General features: G+C 33.0%; 1 protein-coding gene across 9 annotated transcripts in view; it reads left to right on the top strand.

Annotated features, from left to right (window-relative positions):
- Positions 1-25,710, top strand: part of LOC106665649 (neural-cadherin) — a 538,139-nt gene that overhangs the window by 153,623 nt on the left and 358,806 nt on the right. For 5 of the 9 annotated variants that reach the window (XM_014392225.2, XM_014392223.2, XM_014392221.2 and 2 more), the window contains 11 exons: positions 3,356-3,459; positions 3,539-3,651; positions 4,029-4,305; positions 4,367-4,538; positions 7,371-7,668; positions 7,739-7,864; positions 10,533-10,679; positions 10,753-10,944; positions 19,845-20,035; positions 21,584-21,773; positions 21,836-22,018. In XM_014392225.2, the coding sequence (XP_014247711.1) occupies positions 3,356-3,459; positions 3,539-3,651; positions 4,029-4,305; positions 4,367-4,538; positions 7,371-7,668; positions 7,739-7,864; positions 10,533-10,679; positions 10,753-10,944; positions 19,845-20,035; positions 21,584-21,773; positions 21,836-22,018 (1,993 nt within the window). Of the gene's footprint in view, positions 1-3,355; positions 3,460-3,538; positions 3,652-4,028; positions 4,306-4,366; positions 4,539-7,370; positions 7,669-7,738; positions 7,865-10,532; positions 10,680-10,752; positions 10,945-13,197; positions 13,331-18,450; positions 18,646-19,844; positions 20,036-21,583; positions 21,774-21,835; positions 22,019-25,710 lie in introns of those variants that run through there. The other 4 variants (XM_024226991.1, XM_014392222.2, XM_024226989.1 and 1 more) reach the window with 4 other exon arrangements.

The raw sequence follows: 25,710 nt of genomic DNA, 5'->3' as shown, positions 1-25,710 counted from the left end.
TGACTGTTTAACAAATATGGCGGTTCTTAAAGGCTGAGATCCGTAAAAAATTGCGGCGATTTAGTAGCTGGATGAAGCAAAAACTTTGCAAAATGGATGGAATGTGTGTTATGTCGCAGACATGCTACATAGTTCTACCTTCCCCTTTGAGATTATCGAACATCTATGGCTGTTTCTCTATGGCAGATCAAATCTGTGGAAAACAGAGGCGATGTACTGGCTGGCTGTTTGTCTATGCTGAAGGTCCAAAAACATTCATTGTCAACTGCCATAAGAAGCAAAAGTCCTGAAATCGTTGGAATTCAGCTTCTGCTTAACTCATCTTGCACTATGCCCTGATTCTTCAGACTGTCGAACATCTATGGCTCTCCTTACGAAATATTCAATCTCACATTCACTGTATAAGAAACTGTGTAGAAAACAGCGTCAATCTACGTGTCAAGGAAGATCTACAAAAATTATTTGGAATCAGTCTAAAAAAGCAAATACTTTCCCAATGGATGGAATAGAGCTTCTTCCGCAGTCACTACCTTTTCCCGGCTCATTCGACTGTCGAACATCTATCGCTGTCCCTCTTTGCAAGGTTCAGATCTGCGGAAAACAGCGACGCTGTATTAGTCTAGTAGTCGCTGCTACTATCGAGGCCAATCAGACAAAAAATATTCTAAAGATATTAAATATTGGAATAGAGCTTTTTCCGCAGTCACCATTGTCATGACCTAGCATCTATGGATGTCCCTTCCTAATATTCAAAGCTTTAGAAACAGCGAAAATCTACGAGCTGCTAGCTGCAAGTTTTGAAGCAAACACTTTCCAAAATGGATGGAATTTATCTTCTATCGTACTCATTCTACCTCACTACATGAGGTTCTACCTCACATCTAACACTTAAGCACTCTTTAACTGTCATACAAAGAAAAACATTCTAAAATGGAATGGGGTTTCAGCTTCAGGCAACTACTTCAAACAATACTCCATTCCTAAACAGAAATTTTAAAAAAAATTTTTTTACATTTAATCTATTTTACACCTGAAGTACGAGTTTTTAGCTATTAAAATCCAAAAAATGGTCTTGCCTAGAGGATTAGGAAATCTGTTAAGATGAACTGATTTCCAGGATGTATCTCTAGAATATAATGATTTATAATTTTTAATAAAAGTAATTTATACTTAATATTTTACTTTAAACAAAACGTTCTTAGTTTCGAAGCGACCTTAATTTAATTTAAAAACAGACTGAACATGAGAAATAATAATTCTCTTTTTTTATTTAGCGGATCACTGATTCATGATCAATGGTTAACTAGTGCTTTCAATGTTCGCTATAATGAGATCCTGGCTTCGTTTAGATTCATAAACCAATTGGCAAGTCGAACAATGTTCACTGAACTTTGTACGGAATCGTCTTATGGAAAAGTAAACAGTCTTCGCGGTTATTTTTGAATTGCAAAAATTTGCAAATTAATAATGCTGATGTATTTTGGTACGTTGCTACCATTTATGAAGACGATTCATTGTTCAATTCAGTAACGTCTTAGAAAACTCTTAGAAAAATAATAATAGGAGAAATTTGGAGGTGTTTGTGTACTGAGTCGAATCTATAACAAAACAAAATAATTCAACAAAAGAGGGTATCATTAATTTTTTTTTCTCCTTTTTCACCACTTTTAAAATGATTTTCAGGCTGATTTCCTTCTGCATTGTGGTATTTATGAAACTTAGCTACAAAAACAAAACGCGTTGAAAAATGGTCCTTTTGGAGAACCGTTTGCGTACAATTGTTCATACAATTTTTAGCGCAATGTCAGCAACAAATTGGCACAGAAAAAATTGTAGTGGTGGAGAGGCCCATCGGAAAGACGTATACATGGGGTGGACCCCAAGCAATTAACCGGCTGTCAAGGGTGTGCGCTTCGACGAACGGGAAAACGGGCAGCAATGACCCTTTTTACCAGTTGGTTATTGCCAGGCTAAATTTACTTTTACCACGTTTGGAGTTGGAAAAATCAACTTCTAACGTTCGATGAAGAATGCATTTAGGAATGTACTTAGTCCCTAGACTGTGAGCTATGTCGAAATGACCTGGAACGGTAATGACATGGTACGAGACTGTCTTTAACCCTTCAGTCATCTCCAAGGCCGCAGGATTTAAATAACAAACAGACAGTAAAGAAATTCACTCCGGCTGACGGACTGTTGTCTATGCCGTAAAGTATTTTGTAACATATTTTGAGTTTGTTGTATTCCATGTAAATAAATACTATTATTCATTCATTCATTCAGTAAAGAAATTCTTAACAATTCAAATTCTGTGTGGAAATATCACCGTATCAAGACTGTAATTAACTGTTTAATTAAACCTGTAATAAGCAGGATAGAAATGTCACTTTTATTTTTCTTTAATACAGTTGAATCGGCATAAAAATAACATTTGTAAAGGAAATACAAATGTCTGGCTTGTTTTTGAACTGAAAATATCAATTAGTTGGTACGTAAAATTATATTAAAAACAAGTGAAAATGTTTAAAGAAGGTTAAAGTTTTATTGTCTGTTTGTCTGTTTTCTTTAAGATAAAATAAGTATTTTTTTGTGAAAGAAGATTGTACATCTTTCAATAGAACAATGGCGCTAAAAATCAAAATCATCTATCTTCACCGTCCAGACTAGATTGATGTCAATAGAAATAAGATTTTCTCGTGAGAGAAATTCATACAAGTACAAAATCAGAAAAATGAAAATTGTATAACCGTCATTCTCTTTTGAAATTTTCGGCATTCTTTCACAAACGGCGGTAAATGCTTTCCTAAGGGTTGTTCGTACTCTAGGGACAAAGCCCGTTTTACGCAAGCCGTCGTTAGCATAAGTGGCTCACCATGTGGCGTCAAGCACCTCGCAGGAAGCAATTAACTACACCACGATTGTAGCCGGAGTAGTGGTTTTTTTTTCAATCCTATCCCATTTACATGCAAATCCACTTTTCAATTGGCGTCTCGTATGTCAGCCGTCGTTTGTCTGATTTATCTATTTTGAGGTTTCCCTTTACGGCCCCTCTTTTTTCACTCTGCTTATATTGTTTGTCAGCGTTTTCAAAGGTTTCGTCATAGCACGTCTTTTCCCTTGTTTGTCATCATTAACTGTGTTCAAAGTGTTTCGGCCGAAAAGATTTTATTCTTTAATTAAAAGAGATATGGACATTGTCGGCTTGCTAGGTTTAATTAATTTGTCGTTATAAGATTTCTTGTCGGTAATCAGAACTTTATCAAACTTCTTATCTGGGCTTCGTGTGATACATATAAAAATAAAATAAAGCGACCAATTTTTCTCGAATTTTAAAAATGTTTAAATTATTTTTTAGCATTATATCCGTCAAGGCGAAATCCTTTGCAGACAGAGAAATCCGTTACACACTGAAAGCACAAGGACAGGGTGCTGGTACATTCAACATCGGACCTACATCAGGTAAAATAATCAAAATAACATGTATTTTATGACTTAATATTTTAATTATATTGACGCTAACAATATTTATTTAATTTAGGAATCGTAAAGCTGGCTAAAGAGCTGGACTTCGAAGATTTAAGACAACCTCATGTTTACTCATTAGTGGTGACTGCCACAGAGGACAGCGGAGGTTTTTCAACGTCCGTAGAAGTAAGTTGGATTACAACAAATGGTAAATTTATTTAATAATAAATAAATACTCCCCTAAATAATAAGCAGTTTATATGGTTCGACTGGAAATTATTCCGCTGAGAGATTTTTTCGCGTAATGCCATCTTTTTTTAATTTTATTTCTGATTGGATAATGGGACATTTTACAATCTCCTTTTTAATTAGTACTAGTACTTAATACTTTAGTGTATTAATTATAGACTGTAAAGCTGTGTTGATATAATTGCCTTGGGAAAAAATAGCATTCCTCTATTAATTTATCGCTATAAACATGTACTATCATTAGGGGTTTCTTCTTCTGAACCAGTTGTTTATTTATTTTATTTTATTTTTAATTTTGAAATACATACATACAGTTGACAATAAGAGTGACTGATGTGAACGACAATGCGCCCAAGTTCGAATTGCCAGATTACCAAGCGCATAACGTGGATGAAGACATCCCGCTGGGAACGTCGATACTAAAGGTGAAGGCGACGGACGCTGATTCCGGTACAAATGCCGAAATCGAGTACCACGTCTCGGATGACCATTTCGCAGTCGATTCCAACGGCATTGTCAACAACAACAAGCAACTAGACGCGGACAACAACAACGCTTATTACGAATTCGTGGTCACGGCGAAAGATAAAGGTATTTTTGTAAACGCCTTTTTTTCTGGTCTTTTGATAATTATAAAGAACAAAATCTCTAGGGGAGCCTGCGAAAACGGGTACGGCAACGGTTCGAGTTTATACGAAAAACAAAAACGATGAGGAGCCCAAATTTTCTCAGCAAGTCTACACCCCGAACGTTGACGAAAACGCAGGGCCGAATACCCTCGTGACAACTGTGGTAGCTTCCGACAAAGACGGTGATAATGTGAGGTGAGATAACCATTTAATTGCACTACAATCTAAAACTAAATATTCATTACTCCATTATTATATGTATAATATAATGAAAATAAGCAGGAATAATTACAACTCGTTTTTACTTTTCCCTCCTTTGTTTTTAATTTTTACATCAAGGGTTGGATGTTAAAATTGGAACTCATAAAAACCACAAATTCGACAAGATTTGCTTTGAAGTTTTAAAATTATTTATTGTAAATGCATTTTGGCCTATTCCACAGGTCCCTCCCTCTTCAAGGCTGCTAAATTATATAATAAAAAAAAATCTCAATACCCAATTTTGCGAGTTTATAGGTTTTATGAGTACAACATTTTGACACCCACCCTTGGATGTAAGAAGAAATAATAAGTGTAACTAGTTTTACTACTACTGATTATGCACAGTAATTAATTCAATTTTGGACCATTTTGTAATAATTACATAAAATTATCAAGCTGAATATGCATGCAGTGTTGGAATTAAATTGCCATTTTGATATCTATTGAATATTGTGTTGAAGTCTGCTACACAATTTAAAGGACTTTAAAAATTTAAAGGATCCAGAACATGACAGTCGAATAGATTAAGAGACAAATAAATTAAGAAACTGAAGTCATTTAAATCAAAGCCTATTTCAGTTTCATCTGGAGGCCACAGGGATCACACTTTGGTTTTTTGCTATTTCTGTTATTTCTGCTAGATAATTTTGATGATCTAAAAATCGTTCAAATCAACCCATAAAAATTTTAAGCACATTATTAATGTTAAAAAGAAAGCTATTCAATTCACCGACAGCTCGGTCATTTCAGCCCCAAGTGGAAATATTGGAACACACATTCAATACGCATTCACACAAATAAATACTTTCGCACTTATATGATGATCAGAGATGAAAAGTTACATTTATATAACTGTGAACTTTCTTCATCATTTTGTGGGGTGATGTTTGGTTGTCATCGATAATTTTAAATTGTGCCGGTTTGGTCTACCAAAATTGTTTTATCTTTTTACCATCTTCAGCATTAGTATGTCTTGATTTCCCATGTGGTTCTGGGCTGGGATTTCTCATGGTTTTGCTCATGACTACGAGTTTCCTTTGCTTTATCCTCTAAGTTCTATAATAATTCTTTATTTATGTATATTTCTTAACCTTCAACTTTTAGCTGCCTTGAAAATAACCTTTACATCTGACTTTTACAAATTTGGACAAGATGAATTTTCTTTGATTCTAAAGACTTTGTCTGCTACTGTCATGTTTTATCTCTAGTGTGTTTGTCTGCCAGAAGTGTTTTAGTTTTTTACCATCTTCAATGTTAATGATCATTTTATTTTGTTTATTATTAATTAATTATTCATAAATTATAAAATTATATATAATATTTTTTATCAATAGTTTTTTCAGTTGCAAAAGTTCTATGTTTGGTAGTCTACCATTTCTATGTTTGGTAAAGCTTCTGAAAGCTTACTCTCTTCCTTTTAATTATTATTAAATAAATCAAGTGAAGGATTATCTCTGATATAAGAAGGTAAAGAATTGGTTATAATTCTGTTGACATTGATGAATTTTCATTTAGATTTCCATTTAGTTGTGTTGGGAAGTTCAACTCAGCAGAGAAAAATTCATTTAACAAAGGCTTGAGAGCACTTGGGAAGTGTAGAGACGTCTTAATAAAGGGTAGATCGTGTTCATTAGAAACGAAAAAGAGACTGTTTGATTCTATTGTTGCTGCCTCATCCTTGTATTCTGCGGAATTGTGGTCCCTTGGCCATTTTAACGAAATGGATAAATTACAAGTATGGTATTTTAAGCAACTTTACCATTTGCCCAGAAATACTCCTAGTCACTATGTAAGGATTGCAATTGAACTTGAGCCCATTACTGTGCAGTTGCTAAAAATTATTTTAAATTTGTGGATAAAAGTATTGAGCACGGAAAATGGTTCGCTTTTGAGAAGTTCCTTTCATGATGTCTTCCGTAAGGCCAATTCATCAGCATGTGATTTAGAAGTAAATTATAGGGACTGGTTTTATCAATTACAGAAGTTATTGATTGGTATAGGTTGTAACAAGATGTGCCTTTGTGACCCTGAATGTCTAAAACGCGAAAAAGAAAGTATTTTGTCGAAGTGGAAAAATAATCTCTACTCAATAGACATAGAAAAGGTGCTAAACTCAAAATTTAACCCTTTTTTATAGAAAAATCAGCTCCCTGTATAAATTTGAAAATTATTTACAACTAAATTTGTCATTAAATAAGCAAAGATTACTTATACAACTAAGGCTATCTAGTGCTAAGGAAATCAATTTTTTTGTAAATGGGCTCAAATATGTAATTGACACACAATCAATGTGCTCTTTATGTAAATTGTTTGAATAGGAGAACTTGGAATATATATTTTTACATTGTCCAATTTACCAACCTCAAAGATCCTTTTATTTAAAGAAGTACATAGATAAACACGTAAATAATAACAATTTAGACAAACTTGAGTTCTTGCTAAAATTTGAAGCAAAAACCAGGCAATTGATGTGTTCAATTTTGTTTATGAAGCACTTAAATTGAGAGCTTTTGTTGTCAATGAATGATGTTTTATTGTTGCATCATGTAATTATTGATTTTAAGTTAAGCGCCATGTATTTGATGATGTAATTTGATTAGATCTTACATGCTATTATTATTATTATTAATTACTTTTGTAAATAGTGTCATGTCAATTTAAGTTGGAACATATCTTTAATGATGTATATATCTTTATTTTGCCATTTGGCTCCCTCCTGTAATAGCTATTGTTGAAATACAATATTAATCTATCTATCTAATTTAGATTTGGTTTCGTCGGAGGGTCAACTTCATCTGGCCAGTTTGTTATAGAAGAAATAACCGGCGTTATCCGTTTGCATGGGAAAGCTATTTCTCTTGATCGGGACAAATATGAACTCAATGTAACTGCAAAAGATGATGGGGCTTGTTGTGTCAACGGTGACTCAACGACACACACCAGCACTGCTGTTGTTGTTGTTTTCATCACAGATGTAAATGACAACAAGCCCATTTTCAAGGACTGCGGAACATACTACCCCAAGGTTGAAGAGGGTGCGCCAAATGGCAGTCCTGTAATTAAGGTACTGTTCACTTGTAATATTATGTCATGATTGCATTTTCAATAATAATTAATACTTTTTCTTTTATTAGGTTCATGCAACAGACGAAGATAAAGGTGTTAATGGACAAGTAAAGTACTCAATCGTCCAACAGCCTAACCAAAAAGGGACTAAATTTACTGTGGATGAAGAAACCGGAGAAGTTACAACAAATAAGGTTGGTTACAATGTTGGCTATTCATGATTTTTTAAACCCTCGGGTTCTTTGGAGATTTTAAAAGTATGTCTGCCACGACCTAACCTAGGTATTGACACAACTTTTATATGTTATGTTTTGGAAAGATTGTAGGAGTTTGATTACTTTCCTTACACTTAAGCTTTAGGTTTAAGCTTTAAGCATTGTTGCTTTTCTAAAGAACTGTATTGTATAAAAGCAAAAATTCGCAGTCACATAGGATATTCTGCTATCTGGTGGAGTTCTATATATATTATGCAGGGTGCACCATTTTATCTCGGGGAGTGATTTGGTGATGTCCTCTCCTTCAAAAGTTTCGAATCTAGACCTAGTGTACCAATCACACTCTGTGAGATAGTGCCTTGCTGTTTCTTCTTTTATTTCACAAAAACGGCAAAAGGGATCTAGTAGAATACCCATTATGAAGAGGTGTCTTCTCAGTGGGCAAGTGTGCGTTCTCCAATGATGATGTATGGAGAGTAAATATGGATGGATGCAGTCGATGATGAACCTAACCTCAAAATGCTTGAAAGGGTCCACAGAATAATTGCAATTAGAATGGTTAAAGGTGATTGCATTATGTCGTATGAGGCAGTATTACTACATACATACTACTACAGGCAGTATTATAATACATAATACCTTTAGGAATAAAAATTAGGCAAATAGGTGAACAGTACATGACACTAAGGGGACTCCAAGGAATTATTAACCTTGAGGGGCATAAGGTTGATCGACAAATTTCTTAAAAGAAGTAGAGTCACCAAGCAGGGGTTGTCAGAATAGAAAAACTCTTAATCAAAGGGACAATAAGATATATTATATATACACAGATGGAAGCAAAATGAAGTACAACGTGTATATATATTATCATAAGGCTAAAAAAATATATGAGGAAAAGTTCAGACTACATAAATAAAATATGTTCAATCAGGCCGAACTGTTAGCAATTTAGAAAAGGATTTTAGAGCAGAGGAACTTACATCCATAAGGAAAGATGAACAACTAAAATTTACTGTAACGGACAGTAAAGTAGCCATAGCTGTTTTTTGCAATGTATATAACAAAAGAATGCTTGTCGAGGAAATTCATATGAAAATAAGAAGTCTTAGCATGCTGTGGTCTGTGATCCATTTATGCTGGGTGAAGGCACACATTGGAATTCCTGAAAACGAAGAGGCTGACCATCTAGCTAAGGAAGCAGCTACTGGTTTAATTCTAACAGTAAGCAAAAAAGTTCCGAAAAGACATGTGAAAGAAATTGGGTATATCAAAGCAATGGATAAGTGGCATAAAAGATTGGCACACTTCGGAAAAAGGTCAAAACATTAAAAAATTCTTCCCTGACATTCCATCCAGGACAGTGATAAAAGATGTTTTACCATTTACACTCAAGTCTCACCAGGATTTTGTCAAGACATGGCCCACAAGTATTTCCACTAATTCAAAATAAAAGAAACTGGCAAATGCATATGTGGGCTGGCTGTCCAGGACATTGATCATATATTGTATGACAGTCCCTTATTCGACCACCACAGATATTTAATGATAAGAGTATACATTCTCCAAGGAAAGCAGTGCCGATGCCCGAAAAGGAACTAATTAAAAAGGAAAATTTACCAATATTTAGTGAACTTGTAAATAAAATAGATTTTAAGCTCATGGCGGACAAAATTACAACTTAACTAACATTATTTGTTGTGTTTAGATTGTGGTTTTGATATTTCTAATATTTTCATATATATTTTTCACTCTTTATCTTGTTAAAACTAAAAGATCAATTAAATGGTGTTTTATTAAATCTTTTAAATTATTTTATTATTTTATTTGTACCCTATACATAATCGTACATATTACAAATGTGATCACAGAGCATTTTTTTCACACGGTCACAACACTAACACTAATGCCGACACTGCGCTCGGAGGACACATGCCATAAGAAACCAACCAATGCTGGCACTCAGTGTGAGGGATTGAGGGGCAAGGAGGTCCTGAGGCCATCGTCGATTAAGGCGATGTGGCGGATTGTCAGGTGGGAATGTTAGACAGGGCTCAGACAGAAGGGTTAGGATGGATTAAGAAGTTGGTGTGAAACTTAAGGAAGTAGGAACAGATCAGTTCGTTGACAAAATAAATGTTGAGGCTGTTGTGGATAGTGAGGTTAGTGTATCTCATGTATTAAATAGTTTTGACAATTTGTCTGAGGACTTATGAATCGAAGTATTGGATGCACTGGATATTGGATGTCTTGGCAGAACCCCGCAGTTCCACCGTATGTTCAAAGCAGTCTCATTAAAGTCTTGTATGAGGTTAGTTTAGTTTTGACGGTCAAGTCAAATTTTGGTTCTAGAAGTCTTCGTAGTTGTATAAAAATTGTTAAAATTGCAATTCTAAACAACTTATGAAATTACACTTTGCCATAAATTCATTTATTTATAATTAGGTCAAACTATTTGAAACAATTGTATTCACGTACATGTATTAATTTAAGGAACATGTAAAATAAATAAAAACGTTCTGCTATTCTTATGCATATTCTCAAATTTACATTTTAACAGTTACAAAACCAAAACTATAATTTAATATGTTAAGTTGTAGGTAAAATGTCCTTGAAGAAAAGTGTAGTTTATCTTAAAATTTAAATTTAGGTGTTTGATAGAGAAGGTGATGATGGCAAGTTCGTCTCCGTTACTGTAAAAGCTACCGATCAGGGTGACCCATCACTAGAAGGTGTTTGCTCTTTCACAGTGGAAATCACGGATGTGAATGACAACCCTCCACTTTTTGATCGACAGGTATTATTGTGAATAACACTTCAAATATCACTAGGCGTTGAATACTAATTTAAAAAAAATTTAACCCGGACAGAAATATGTAGAAAACGTGAAACAAGATGCCAGCATAGGCACAAACATCCTTCGAGTTTCAGCCTCAGACGAAGACGCCGATAACAATGGCGCAATCGTCTACACACTTTCCGCTCCAGGCAACCCGTTGGATCTGGAGTATTTTGAGATTCAGCCCGAATCTGGGTGGATTGTACTCAAAAAACCTTTGGACGTAAGTACCCAATATATCATCATAAGACACATATTCCAAGGCAAACCATTAATATTCAAGATAGGAGTTGACCCCAATCATCTTCGGTTCATCTATTATGGTAATATTGTACGGAGGTAGTGTTAATGTGTAAATAAAAATATGATTTATAACTGTGCCGAGGCTTCTTCCATCAGAAACAGTTTGCCCCAAAAATTCCTTATGTTTTGTGAATATATCTGGTTTTGATCTTACAAAAATATCTGTAGAAATGATAAAGGTGGGGCGAGTATGTTGTTAAATCTTTTTTAAAAAGATATTTCTTACTCACAGTTCGTTGTTTTCAGCGATCCGGATTTCAAGCTTAAAGTTCATCTTCAAGTTGAAGGAATAACGACCACTTTTCTTGACACTTATTGTAAGACTGAACTCGCCGATCCCCCGCCAACGCGACGTCCAATGAGAAGGTGGTTTTAATGCCGCCCAATTTTGAACGTGCGAAAAACGTGAACTAAATTTATCCTGCTAAATGCTGTAAGAAAATAATTTTAAATTAGTGCACGTCAAATATATTTGAGGTACATGTTTAAAATAGGAGGTAGATCAAAATCTACTATATTATTAATGCATTTATCTCATGTTTAATTTTACATGTTTTAATTTCAATTTTCTCAAACCAGTTTAGTTCCACCCCTTTGCTGAAACGACGTAACGCTGTCGTATTTAAATTTTAATTGAAATTGTGTTTTGTTTAATTTATTTGTTCATTAACTTCAGAAAATTTGTTCGATTTAGGCAAGTCTATGAAATTTTACTCTCATTTTAATTTCTTTGCCGCTTTGTCCTGTATATTTAATATCACAGTAATAAAAATTAAGTTGGTAAACTTGATTTTTGTCAAGTTGTCAACCTTGTCTTTAGGTTTTGAGAGAGGATGTTTCTAAGTGAACAATCATCTTTACTTGGTTATTCAGATATCGTGAGATGCGGTCGACCGCATCTCACGATATCTGAATAACTATCGATTAACGGTCACTAATCTCTACACAAATCATCTTTACTTCCAATTTGTGACTAGGGTGTAAATAATTAATTAGCTGGAGGAATTCTTTTAGATCCTCTAGTGTTCCCGCCCATTTACATAAAATATCATCTACAAAGCATTTTAAAAAAAAGGTAAGATTTAAATAATTTGTTGTTTGGTTTGCAAAGATTTTTTACAAAGTTATATATGAATATTTCAGCACAAAGTGGGGATAATGAAGACCCTATTGGTAACCCTTTCATTTCATAAAATGTATTACTGAATTTACAATAATTAGGTAGTAGACATATATTTAAGAGGTCTATTATATCATTTTTTACAAATTTTTTAATAGAACTCTGTAAGTTTTTGTTTTATTAGTTTTCTTTAAAAGGGTTATTTCTGAATAAAGTAGCAACCCCAAATGACATTAAAACACAGGTTTAGGTATATCTATAACATTTAACTAAAACAGTTAAAAGGAAAGTTAACAGTTGTGCAATTTGAAATTAAAAAAGTAAAATTAAACATGGAGATAAATGCATTAATAATATTACCTTCTATTTTAAATAGGTACTTAATTAATATTTGATGTACAAATTAATTGATTTAAATTTTATTATTTAATTTTATCATTAATTTATTATTAATTTATTTTTGGTATTAATTAATAAATAAAAGATACAAATTAATCGCTAATTTAAAATTATTTATTAAGATAATGTGTGGTATTTAGTGACCATTAATTAATGATTATTTGGAGATCATGGGATGCGGTCTGGTGTGATTAGGTTTAGAAAAACATTTTCTTTATCGTCAACTTTTCGATCTTTTTAAAAAATTGAGATCATCTTCAGGGCCTGGGATTTATAAACATTGTTTAAATTATACAAATACATGTAAGATGTGAAAAAATGAATTTATCTAATGATAGAAATTTTTGTCTCAACAGTACAAACACTTTGAGTGAGTACAAATACTTTGATTTAATCTAAAATTTCTATCATTGTATAAATTCATTTTTTCACATCTTAATGTATTTGTATAATTTAAACAATGTTTATAAATCCTAGGCCCTGAAGATGATTTCAATAAAGATCGAATCGTTGGCACGATAAAGAAAATGTTTTCTAAAACTACGTCACACCAGATCGCACCACGCTCTCCAAATAATTATTAAGATATTTAGTTGTGTTATAATTCCCGCTTTTTCGCACGTTCAAAATTGAGCGGCAAAAAAACCAGCTTCTCATTGGAACGTCGTGTTGGCGGGTGGTCAGCGGGTTCACTGTTGCAAATAAATCGTTAGAAAAGGTAGGTGACTCCTTCAACCTGAGATGAGCTATAAGTTTGACATCCGAAAAGTTGAAAACAACAAACTGAGTAAGAAAAAACAAATTAAAAATTATCTGTAAACACTTTTATTTAAACCTAGTTTGTAGTCATCATTATTGAATTAAATGTAGTTTTTTATACTACATAATCAAGAAAACAATTGCTTTCTTGTTCAATGTGTAAATAAACTGCGCACAAATGAATAGGGATATTTGCAATTTATTCTTATTCTATTAATTTTAATTAAATTAACCAATATAATCGTGTTATGTGGATAAAGCAAAATAGAAAATACAAAAAAAAGTGTTAACCTTCATTTTTAATAACGGATTTACTTAAGAATAGTAAACTTGAAAATTACTCATTTTGTAAACAAACACCTTTTCTCATCTTTTCTCCATTTTAATCCAGTTGTATTCATTTTAACCCTAGAAAGACATCATCTTGAACCAGAAGTTTTTTGAGCAATATTTTTGTGAGAATGAATCATCGGAGTCACTGGCAAGTGGATATTGCTGAGGCTGTTCTTAGTAGCTTCTCAGAGCATGATCTACTAAGCTTTAGTTCGATTTTGAGAGACTGGAAGTGCCAATAGGAGGCCTGGTAGTGGATCTCAGTGCTTTACGACCTTAAGGGAGGACAGATATATTGTCATTGCTGCAATACGGAACCCTTTCCACAGTGTCCACCAGGTCCTAAATGAAATACAAGATGTTTTAGCAAGGCCTTTATCAACACAAATGATTTGTAATCATTTGTGGGAAGTTGGCCTCACATCGTATGCCCCTTGGAGAAGACCTGGCGCAACAGCCCGCAATTAGCAAGTCTGGAGAATATGGTGCAGCGAGCGCCTAGAAGAGAACACCAATTTCCATGCCGATATGTTTACTGATGAGTCACGTTTCTGTCTGTATAGTAATAACAGAAGAAACTGGGACTTACAGATTGAAATGTGACTGATCAGGAAACTTAACAGCTTTCCAATTGTTGTTCTCTTCTAAGCCCTCGCTGCACCATATTCTCCTGAGAGGCTGGTGGCATGCCATTCTTGCAGGGGCATACGATGTCATACCATATAAAAGATTAGGAATCGTTTATGCTGATTGCCTTGCCAAAACATATTTTACTTCATTTAGGATCTGGCGGGCAAGGGTTCGTCTTGCAACAATGACAATCTTCCCTTAGCGTCATAATGTGCTGAGATCCCATTCCTCCAATTGGCACTTCCAGTCTCTTGGAATTGAACTAAAGCCTGGTAGACCATGCTCTGAGAGCGCCAACTGCCTCTGCAATATCCACTTCCCGGTGACCTCGATGGCTCATTCTCACAATAATGTTGCGAACTTCTGGTTCAAGATGATGTCTTTCCATGGTTAAAGAGAATACAACTGGAGAAAAGACAAAATGAGTATTCTTCATGATTACTATTCTTATGTAAATCTGTTATTAAAAATGGAGATAAGCAATTCTTTTGTTTTTGGATTGTATTTTCTATTTTGATTTATTCAACTAACACGGATATATTGGTTAATGTAATTAAAATTAACAGAATAAGCATAAATTACAAATATCCCTATTCATTTTTGCGTAGTTTAGTTTGAAAAGCAAAATATATAAAAACGTTTCTATAAATTGAACATCAAATGCAATTTTTTGGGGTACTATTTTACTTTTATTAATTATTATTAATGATACACTTTTATTAATTACAAGCTGTTAATTTTTAATGTAATTCTTAGTAAAAAGAAAGTTTTGAGTACTATACAGACATAACATTATCTGAGACTTGTGGAATTGGTTGTGGCTTCAGTTTTCAATTGTTTTAGAAAATTTGAGAAAAATGCTTATCCCATTTGGGATGGTGAGCATGATATTGCACTCTTCATACCCCAAGGGAGGATATTGCACTCTATTCTCTTCACTTTCAGATTGATGTTCATAGAACTACTGTTAAGTTATTATCTTTAGTGCTAATGAGCGTGGGAAATGAAAAAAGAAAAGAATAAAAAATAAAAACACTTTTTACCATTTTAATCAACACACTGCTTCTTTGAACTTTAATCTAAAAGTGACTATAGTCTAATACCACACTCGCATACCTCAATAGAGGAAGGTGTGAGCTTGATGGGATGCTCTCAATTCTTCACTGGGGAAAGCAAGAGCGCGATATCATGCTCACCTTCCTCAATGAGTTAAGTAAAATCCCAAAATGGCATAAATAAAATAATTTACTAAGTGTTTCAGGAGTAGTTTTACAACTAATAAAATTTGAGCTACAGTGTTGTTATTCACAATTTATTAATTATATTTCTGTTAATATGTATTGTATGAAAACATCTGTTTGTAAGGTCTACAAGTTAATTATAATAATGTTTTTTCTTATTTTAATTTTGTATAACGTTATTAGCAAATGTATGAGTAATATGTTTGGGCATTAACATGCATCTGAAAAATAAATGAAGCATGTTGTTATGGAAAGCATCCAAAAGAACAGATTATCAATTTTCTTGCGATTCTATGAATGAGAGCTTTGACCACAATTTGCCACAATTTCACAGGTATTCCAACTTTGAAGAAACATACTGATGGAAGAAACACTCGGCCCCATCAGTTAGTGTCTTTGACTAACAGATGGGACATTCCTTGCTTTGTTTTTTCAGTATATAACATTTGATTGAAGCGCACATTTACTTTGCGTTGCTGTGTTTTGAGATTGTTTGTATATTGATTAATAAGTTTGATTTATACGGCACAGTTATATTTAAACTAAGTAATGTTTATTTATTCTTAACAGGTCGTCTAGACCTTTCTTTCACCTGGCCATTATTACTGAGGGTCATTTCATTTTTTTCTGTCTAATGCACTATAACTGCACTTTTACTTTGTTAATTCCTAAGATACGTATATCTTTCCTTGAAGAAAAAAGTTTAAAAAGTGCTTTTTGTGCATTTTAAAAAAAATAATTTTGTGGAGATTTTTTTGTGCTTTTTTGTATTTTTGTGCCATCTACAGAAAATGTGTACTGAATTTATTTTTGATTTTTTAAGTACACACATATACATTTTTTAAAGTGTCTTTGCTTTACTTTTTTCAAAAAAAGAAAAAAAAAAAACAAACAGAAACAACTTTTTGGCAAAGCACTGACACGATTTATGAATTTTTGTTGTACAATGATTTTTTAAGATTACTTGTTATGTGGTGGAACAGACTAAAAGATTTTTTCTTGCCTGCCCTGGAATTTTGACAGGAAGATGGTTGTGGTGTTTTATGGGTTGGCCGTCCTTGTGTAAGTCAGGGATGAATTCAGTTCATAGAAACTAAAATTTTGAACCTTTATATTACAATTTTGAACCTATTAACACCGAATAAAAACCTAACTCTGGCCTGCTGCCTGCTCAGATATTAACTAATAAGAAAAGAGGATAAGAGGACGGAAGTGACATTTTTTCTTGTGAATGCGATGGGTCATATATGCAAGTTTTGGACCCAATTCCGTGATTTTTTGTCGGTCGTGAGCGGGATTATTTTTATTTTTTAATTTTTACTTTTTGAACAAACAGTGTAACAGATTATAAAAACCTTATCCTATAATCCATCAATCTAACAATCCTTTAACTTTCCACCTTCTTGATTTCATTTTAATTTTATTTATGGCCGATGCATTTTAATTTACTGCATGGATCTTTGCTTGCTTTTATTTTTATCCCTCATCCTGTGATTTTAGTTGTTATTATTTTCAAACTATTATCACAGTTTTCCCTTTTTTTTGTTAAAAAATTTTTTCCTTTCACTTCTGGTTTTTATTTTAATTATTTTAATATTGTTAAGTTTATTTAATTGCACAATTTCTGTTTGATTGCTGAATATCTCATCGCTGTAAAGGGATGCCTGCCTGTAAGTAAAAAGAAATTAATTCCATGTATTTGTTTTGGTTGTAGCCAAAAGAACCAAACCAAAAAAGAAATCTGACCAGCTTAACACTAACAGCTTAAATTAATGTAGCAATAACCCTTAATATTTTTCTCCTTTATTATGACAATACTGCCAAAATTCATAGCATAGCTCATTATGTTTAATGGGCCTTTTTAATGTCTTTATTTAAACCTTTCAAAGTCCATCAGGAATTGAAAAATTGCCCTCGTTGTAAACTATTTGTGTAGATTATTTTTATTAATTTTTTGTTGTTTTAATTTGTGATTAAATTTGTTTTCTTTATTGCAATAATTGGAAAGTTAGTGGTTTAATTGTAAACAAAATATTAGTCATTATCATTTTACAATTCCAAATTAGTTTGGTCTAGAGTATTGCTATTGATACAAAATTTTGTTCCTTACTTCACCAATTTGTGATATTTTTTTATTCATATGTAAGTTTAATTAACCATAAAACATAAGTTTATAAATACATGGACAAATAATCCTTTTGATTTGGGAGGAAAAACCCAATGTTTAAATCAGCATTTTAAAAGAAATCATTAAAAAATTGAACATATTTATTTAGGGTAGCTTTAAGACTCCTTACCCTAACACTATAGTTGGCACAATAGACAATACCTTAAACTTTGTTTTGTTAATAAATGTTGTAACTAATTGTTACTATGTCGTATTTTATAAACAAATATGGGCATGCTATAACCATGTCTAAACTCCTGATGTTATTTGTATGGACTCTTAGGCTATCCTGCAAAGTACAGATATATTACTTTTTTTAAATAATGAAAACATGCTTTCTTTAGGGAACTATGCACTACTCTAATCAAAATATTTGGCTGTAATTATTCAAAACTATATACTACATGTTTATTATTCTTTCATTTCTATAAATCTATCGTAAAATAAAACTTTTATACATTATCAATTACATTTAAAATGATTTGTAAATAATTTAACATGTTTAATTTATTGTAGTCCTTTATATACTGGAAATATTCATTGATGAATTATGAAATGAGCTATGCTATAAGTTATTTTATTTATATTTAATGGGATTTTGTCAAATCATTTATTTTTTATTTGGGGACCTTGTTTTGTAAAAAATTTTAATAGGATTTATGATTGTTAAAATTATTTTGTCAAAATATGGAGTGGTGAGTTTTATTTCAGTTTTTCTTTTTATTTCTTCTTTTTGTTTTTCGGTTGGAGAAAAAAGAAATATTGTGTCTTTTGTAGCGTGAGAGATATCGTCTGAGGGTGAAGGCATCTGACAAAGGGGACCCTCCGACATACGCGGATGTTGACGTCGAGTTGGATGTAGTAGATAGAAACAATAAGCCACCTCTCTGGGACAAATCAATATATGGCCCGATACGCATTAAGGAGAATGTCACTGTCGGATCATTAGTCGCAGAGGTCAAAGCAAGGTTTGTATCCAAAATAAAAAAACAACAATACAAACCATAGCAAAAAGTTAAAAAAAATTCAAAAAAAAGAAAGAAAAAGAAATATAAAAAAACAGCTCGACCACCCAAATAAAACTACGACCACAGGGCAAAGAACTATATCTGTTGAACGATTCCTCTACTCCCTCCTAACTGAAATCCTAAACTGGAGGGATTAATGAAACATTTTGATGTGGTTTCGTGTTGAAATGGTTAAAATTATGGAAAGGACTTCGTGCCTGAGTGCACCCGATTGACTGAAAGAAGATCCCAGACACCTTGCATTTTGATGAGCAAATATTTAGACTATAATTTTTTGTTTATGTTTGATTTTTGGAGGGTTTGAAGTGAAAGACAATTTTCAGCTTTATAGGTTTTAAAAGTTTATTAAAACAATAATCGTATTAGGAAAATATTACTGGAGAATTAAACGTACGTTACCCAATATGGTTTATATATGATAGTGTGATCCTGGACCACAAGGTTTCTTTCATTGTAAAAGAAGTCTCCTACAAAATAAATTTTGTTTAGATGTTTTCTCATTGATATTAGCATGTCAATATATTTAACAAAATCACCATTGTACCAATTAGTTTACAAGAGCATCCTATTTAGGTTTAATTGAAAGATTAACTTTAATAGTGCATGATTTAGTTGTTACAGTTTTTCAAAGTTGAGGAATGGCTTTCCACATAATGGTAAGACTTTTTTCAAAGTATTAAACCCTGATAACAGAATATTTATTTTGAAAACTGTTTAATAGTAATATTTAATTTAATTTAATATTGTTAGAATCTTAATGAAAACAAATTTTCCTTGAAAATGAGGTTTGGGATTTAATTAGACCTACATTTTTTATAGGAAAATAGATATTTTTTAAAACTTCATGCCCCCTCCTCTTGAAATGCATTTCGGAGTTTAGTACCATCAAGTCAAGGATCTTCCCCAGTGGGATTATCATGACCATTATAGTTATAGTAATGTAACGAATCATTTTTATTTTATTTTATTCCTAATAGCCATATATTTGAACCACCTCAAAATGACCTGAAATCTCTCCAGAAATTCATCCTTTCAATACCGTCCCTACTTTAAATCTATCTGGTCTGTTTCTCTTCACCACCAGATTATTTTCTGGTGGGCACACTTACCTATCCGGCCCCACTTCTTGTCTGTTCTCTCCAGCGTGAGACGTACAAACTGGAAGCTAAGGCACAGGACAAGGGCTTCCCTTCACTCTCGAGATCGGTAGAAGTGCAGATTGATGTCGTTGATCGAGCCAACAACCCACCTGTCTGGGACCACGTTGTCTACGGGCCTATCTACATTAAAGAGAACATGAACGTCGGAGCAAAAGTCGTGTCTGTTAAAGCCAGGTGTCGTACAACAACAAAACGATTTTTTCCTCCCTCCCTCCCATGGATAAGGGGAAATTTTTGTTTTTGCCTTTTTTTGAATGTAATTTTTGTGTGCACGTGTAAATTTTTCAATTGATTTTTTAAGAAAATTATTATTTTAGTTTTGCACGCTGTATTGCAATATTTTATTTTCATATAATTTTTTCTGTGTATCCTCCACTGTGTACACTTTTTTGAAACATAGTCTGGGTGATCTGCCTAAACTGCGCTATGATTTTTTAACAATTTTCATCGTAATAAATCATTATTTTTAATATAAAGTTGATAAATACAACTTCATAATTTTGCACAAAAATGGTACTGGGCACCTAGGTGCACACTTCAACACCTTTTCACATACCTATTTGGTTCAGTGAGATAATTAAATTTTAGTTAAAATCTTTTTTATTTTATTAACTGCGCAGGATTTTTTGTTTTGTTAATTTTTTTAGGCATGATCTCTAGACAAGATTTTTCATAACTCCTGCTAAACAAATAAAAAATTGTTGATAAAAACTACTAATAGACACGCAAATTTGTGGTTGTACATCCTTTGGCAATTCGCACGAACAGTGTGGTTCATCGTTTTCCTGTAATGGTTTTATTAGAGACAACAATGAAACAAAACAAAATTTTCTTTGCCTGCAATTTCACTGTTCCTAACCAACCTGATGCCCACAACTGCAAACTCTCACGCTTCCTACAAGTCCAAAAAGTTCTCTGCGAGTCAATCATATCAATTGGAGAATAATATGTTGGTGATGGAGGCACAAATTGCACCTTACTGGGTCACATTGGGTGTGTTGTACAAATTTGTAAATAATTAATTCAAAAAGTCATGTCTCCAATTTTTATCGTGCTGTTCGTTCTAATTTTTATTTTTACAGAAATAATTTATTTCTTTAGCTGGGGGAAATTTAATGAGGTGACTAAAAAGGTGTATTTTTTTCAAATAATTTTTATTTTTGATACATTCAAGGACATTATAAAATTTAATTTTGATTTTATTTTCGTTTTAATGTGGCATGTAATTTAATCGATGTAGAGAAGTAATGATACATTGTGATACTTTTAAATTATATTTTGTTGGAAAAATAAATTAATTTCTTTAGATGCATGAAAAGTACTAATGAAAAGAGATTTATTTGTTTGGTAATTTTACAAATGAACAATGATAAATTGAAGAAATTCTGTTAGAAATAGTATAGAAAATTCAAAATTTTATTTGTGTAAAAGTTAACTTTTTTAAAAGTTTCATAGAAACGTTTTGTGACATTGCATGATTGCTTAGCTATAACTGTCTATAGACAATTTTTTAAATTCTTTATTGATTCATTGAATATAATATCTAAATTATGACACATAATATTTTAACATATTTTTAATAGTTAAAACTATGTTGAAATAATGTTTGAGTTAATGTCATAATTTAGTTATTTGTGATAAAGTGATAATATAATTTTATAGTAAATTTTAATATTAATTTTGGTCATGTACTCATGCTTTTTTATTTGGGTGGGGGTTTAGCTCGGGAATTGAGAATAACCCTACAGTGTACTACAGACTCATGCCAGGTTCGACTGCTCAGACAAATAAATTCCACACATTTTACCTACAGCAGCGCAATGACAATGGTTTTACTTGGGCAGACATTAAAGTCAACCATCCATTAGATTATGAAACGATTAAAGAATACAACCTCACGATCCGAGTGGAGGTTTGTGTACTGATATGCATGCAACATGTACAATGATATATTAACGTTACAAATAATTGCAGAACAATGGTGCCCAACAACTGGCATCAGAAGCTACGGTTTTCATCATGCTCGAGGATGTTAATGATGAAATTCCTCTATTTACTGAGCGAGAACAAGAGACAGTACTAGAAGGTGAACCAATCGGCACTAAAGTCACCCAAGTGAATGCAATGGACAAAGATGGAACATTTCCTAACAACCAGGTTGGAAATGATTAACAAATATTTTTGTTTTACAAAATTATGGTATCTATGACAACATTGCCCAAGAATAGCATCTACTGTGGCCTTTTCTTAGCTATTCTATGTGTAGGTACTTCTGTCGTATTTGTCACATCTAGTCACAATTGACAATGGTCATCTGTTGATTGTCTCATTTTTTTTACAAATGGTATTTTACTGAAGCATGTCCAGTAAATATACTTGTTTGAGATTTAGGATTTCCTCTTTTTTCATTGGGTTGATTTTGCAAGTAATCGTTTTGCTAGCCTCATGCATAGCATACATTTCCAGTATCTGTTAGTGGGTTTGGGCCTAGGCATTGTTCTGATGCTATTTTATTTATTTATTTTATTTTATGTTTTAACAAGTATATCTGCTACCTCATTACCTCAAATTCCCACATGACCGGGACCCACTTTAGCGTTATTCAGTTTGAAGATCCAAGTATTTTTGGGGTATTTAAACAGTTCCAAACTAACTTTGAATTGATCTTGTGGCCCTGGAGAACCTTTAGATTTGCCTGGTTGTTTGAAAGAATTAGTTATCATTATTTTTTTAAATTTTTTTATTTATTACTACCTGTATTAATAAATAAAAAATTAAAAAAAAAGCAATAAATAATGAATATCTCAAGGGTGCAGCAATAATAATTCTTTGATTGTTGTTTGATTGATTGTTATTTATTTCATGTGTTGTTTCAAAGCTAGTAATTTGACTTGAAAGGTGGTGTGGTGGAGCCAAGGGCTATGCGAGCTCGTAATTAGGCACCTTTATGCCCATACCCATACCACTTCTCCTCTGTTGTACCATACAAGAGCTCCAGGTTGTTCTACTTATCATTTTGCTCTCTTTTTAATAATTATCCTAAATGGTTTTTCAAAATTTGAGAGGTTTCTGTGATGGCAGAGATAGTTTTAGCCATGCCAGTTATACATGATGGTTAAGTATAATGCTAAAATAAAAAAAAAGTTTAAAAATGTATAGGAGCCATAAATAGTGTTTATAACATTCGTATAAATGTTTATATGACTAATTGTGTTATGGCAGTATAACATTTTGTCTTTTGACTTGTTATTTGTTTTATATTTCCGTATCAGTTTTATCAATTTCTTTATTGAAGTTGTTTAAAATTAATTGATTTATTGGTTTAGAATTGTCAATTACTCCGCTCAAGTAAATTTGATAACATTTTAAAACACAAAATAAACGTGAAAAATATAATTAAAAATACAAATATATAAATATAAATATAATAAGTGCAGATAAATATGTATGTATTAACATACCACAAGTAACAAGTAAAATACCACAAGCATGTAATGTAGCTGTGAGGAGGAACCAATGCTACCGAGGAAACTCTCATGAACGTTTTGTTGAACCCCAATGGGCAATGCCTTATGTCCAAGTGGGTCTCAAAATACTAGTACAAATGAGTCGTTTGTTTTGAAGAGTCAGTTTGGATCTTCATCGTCTGTGGGAGTGTTGACTCAATTATTTATTGGAGTGCTGCAATATTGTTAACATTATGAGCCTCAAGAAATAGTTTTGTATTGTCTGTATGCTTTGAATGTTCGTATTACTTACACCAGGCCTGGCAGGCATATAAAAGCTTTTACAAAAATTTTGTTTATAATATTAATTTTGAGGCTCAAACCTGATTTGCTATGGAAAAGTGGAAACAAAACTTTTTATGGCACGCTTCCGTTTTTCAATAAGCTTGCAGTTGTTTACTCTGAAGTTCGAGGTGATTACTGAGTCATTCTTCTAATTTATTTCTAAAGAGAGGGTTTCATATAGTAAAAATATGTATTAAGCCTGAGCTTCTATCTAAGACAGAATTTTGTAATCTTGTGGAGATTGCGGTTAGCAACCCTCCATGATGAGCAATATAAATCTAAGGTTTCAGCGTACATCGCAATTTTGCAGAAAAGTTTAGGCTGTGCATTAATAAAAATCCATTTACTTTTATCTCAATAGACCATAATAGGAATTATGCTGGATTAATTGAAATTAATAAAAATGTAACTTGTGATGACTATTGAATATAATTGTGGTGTTTGTGTCAGTGGTGATGGGAATATCGGTCAATGGTTGTTTTGGAAAGAAAACGACTTCGAATCTTTGCTGACATTTCGATTTAATTCAAATCTTTATCAAGGCATCCTGTACATATATAGTATATTATTACATTATTATTTATTATTACAGAATTACATATATATTATATACAAGAATGCAAAAAAGCTGAACTTACCACTTGATCTCTAGTGTTATGTTATGGTATGTGTACAGGATGCCTTGATAAAGATTTGAATTAAAACGAAACGTCGGCAAAGATTCGAAGTCGTTTTCTTTCCAAAACAACCATTGACCAATTCCCATCACCACCGTACGAACACCACAATTAATACAAATGTTAAAAATAATTGGCCCTAAGACTGAACCTTTTTTTACGACGGTTCGCAACAGCAGAGGTCATATAAACCCTCAGGGTGCCGGTGTTTTTGAAAAAAAAAGCCCATTTGTATGTCGGGTTCGAATGCAGGGCCGCTGGATTCGAACCAGGGACCTTTATCTTACAGTGATGAGCGCCGTGTCAATGCCTAAACCGTTGAGCTCAGCTTTAATTGTGAAAGGTTGTGAGACAGCGTTATTTTTGACAACTCTGAATGTTTCATTACTTAGATAACTGCATTATTTTCGTAATGCATGCAAGTTGGAAATTCATTTCATATAAATGTGTATTCTTTAACGTTAGTAGTCAAACCAGTGTTTGTTTTGTAGTTACTTCGTACCTGTTCCGTTTTTTAGTCACGTAATGATTTATAGTATTTATTGAACTTTTCACGTAGTCCATTATTTAACTGTTGGTTTTCATTTAAAACAAAGTGCTGGATAAGGTGCTGTGGATAGTGACAAGAGAAAGCCACACCTGTTGTTAATTAGTCGTCAGTTCACACGGACCTTCCAACCGCACGAGCAAAGCAGGCCACTTTTGATAGCGCTTTTCTCAAGGACAAAGGACCTTTAAAGTGGTGGTCAAAGGTCCTTTTAACTATTGATGTCCGCTTTGTTAGGGCGGAATAATTGAACAAAATTGAACATGCAACCCTTTGTTTTTATAATTTTTTCTTACGGCTATTATTTTGGGACTAAACGAAATAGAACATGACATTTTATGCTTGTTTTGACTCAAATTCGTTAAAAATGTGTATTTTACTTTTCCCCGTGAGAGTGGGGTGTGAACCGCTAAGAAGATTAGACCGGATTCGTTGTGAAATTTTTCGGGCATAAACATTTAATTAAGGGATACGAAACTTGGGTTACTTCCTTTCTAAAAGAGGAAAATCGCTGACGAAACTTAGTTGGCCACTTAACAAAGAGTTTTGCTGGTAATCATTACAGTCCCAGCGGTTTTACGCGATGAACAACCCTTTACACGTGTTGGTTTGCTTTGAAAGGGAAAAAGATGAGAGGTTCCTCGTTAATCACTCGCGAAGGGTTGGAAGTTGAACCGGCTTCGTTCTGTGTATCTTTGCTCGGCCCATTAACTTGAAATCCGGCCCTTTCTTTGACCAAATTCTATTGTTCCAAGTTTGAAACTTTTCCACTAACCTTTTCTACTTATAATGAACAGTGAATTAAAACACCTGGACGGGCATTTTAAGAAGTTC

Source organism: Cimex lectularius, unplaced genomic scaffold (assembly GCF_000648675.2).
Source record: "Cimex lectularius strain Harlan isolate CLEC.00 unplaced genomic scaffold, Clec_2.1 scaffold104, whole genome shotgun sequence".
NCBI classification, from domain to species: domain Eukaryota; kingdom Metazoa; phylum Arthropoda; class Insecta; order Hemiptera; family Cimicidae; genus Cimex; species Cimex lectularius.
This window is presented reverse-complemented; position numbering and strand designations above follow the sequence as displayed.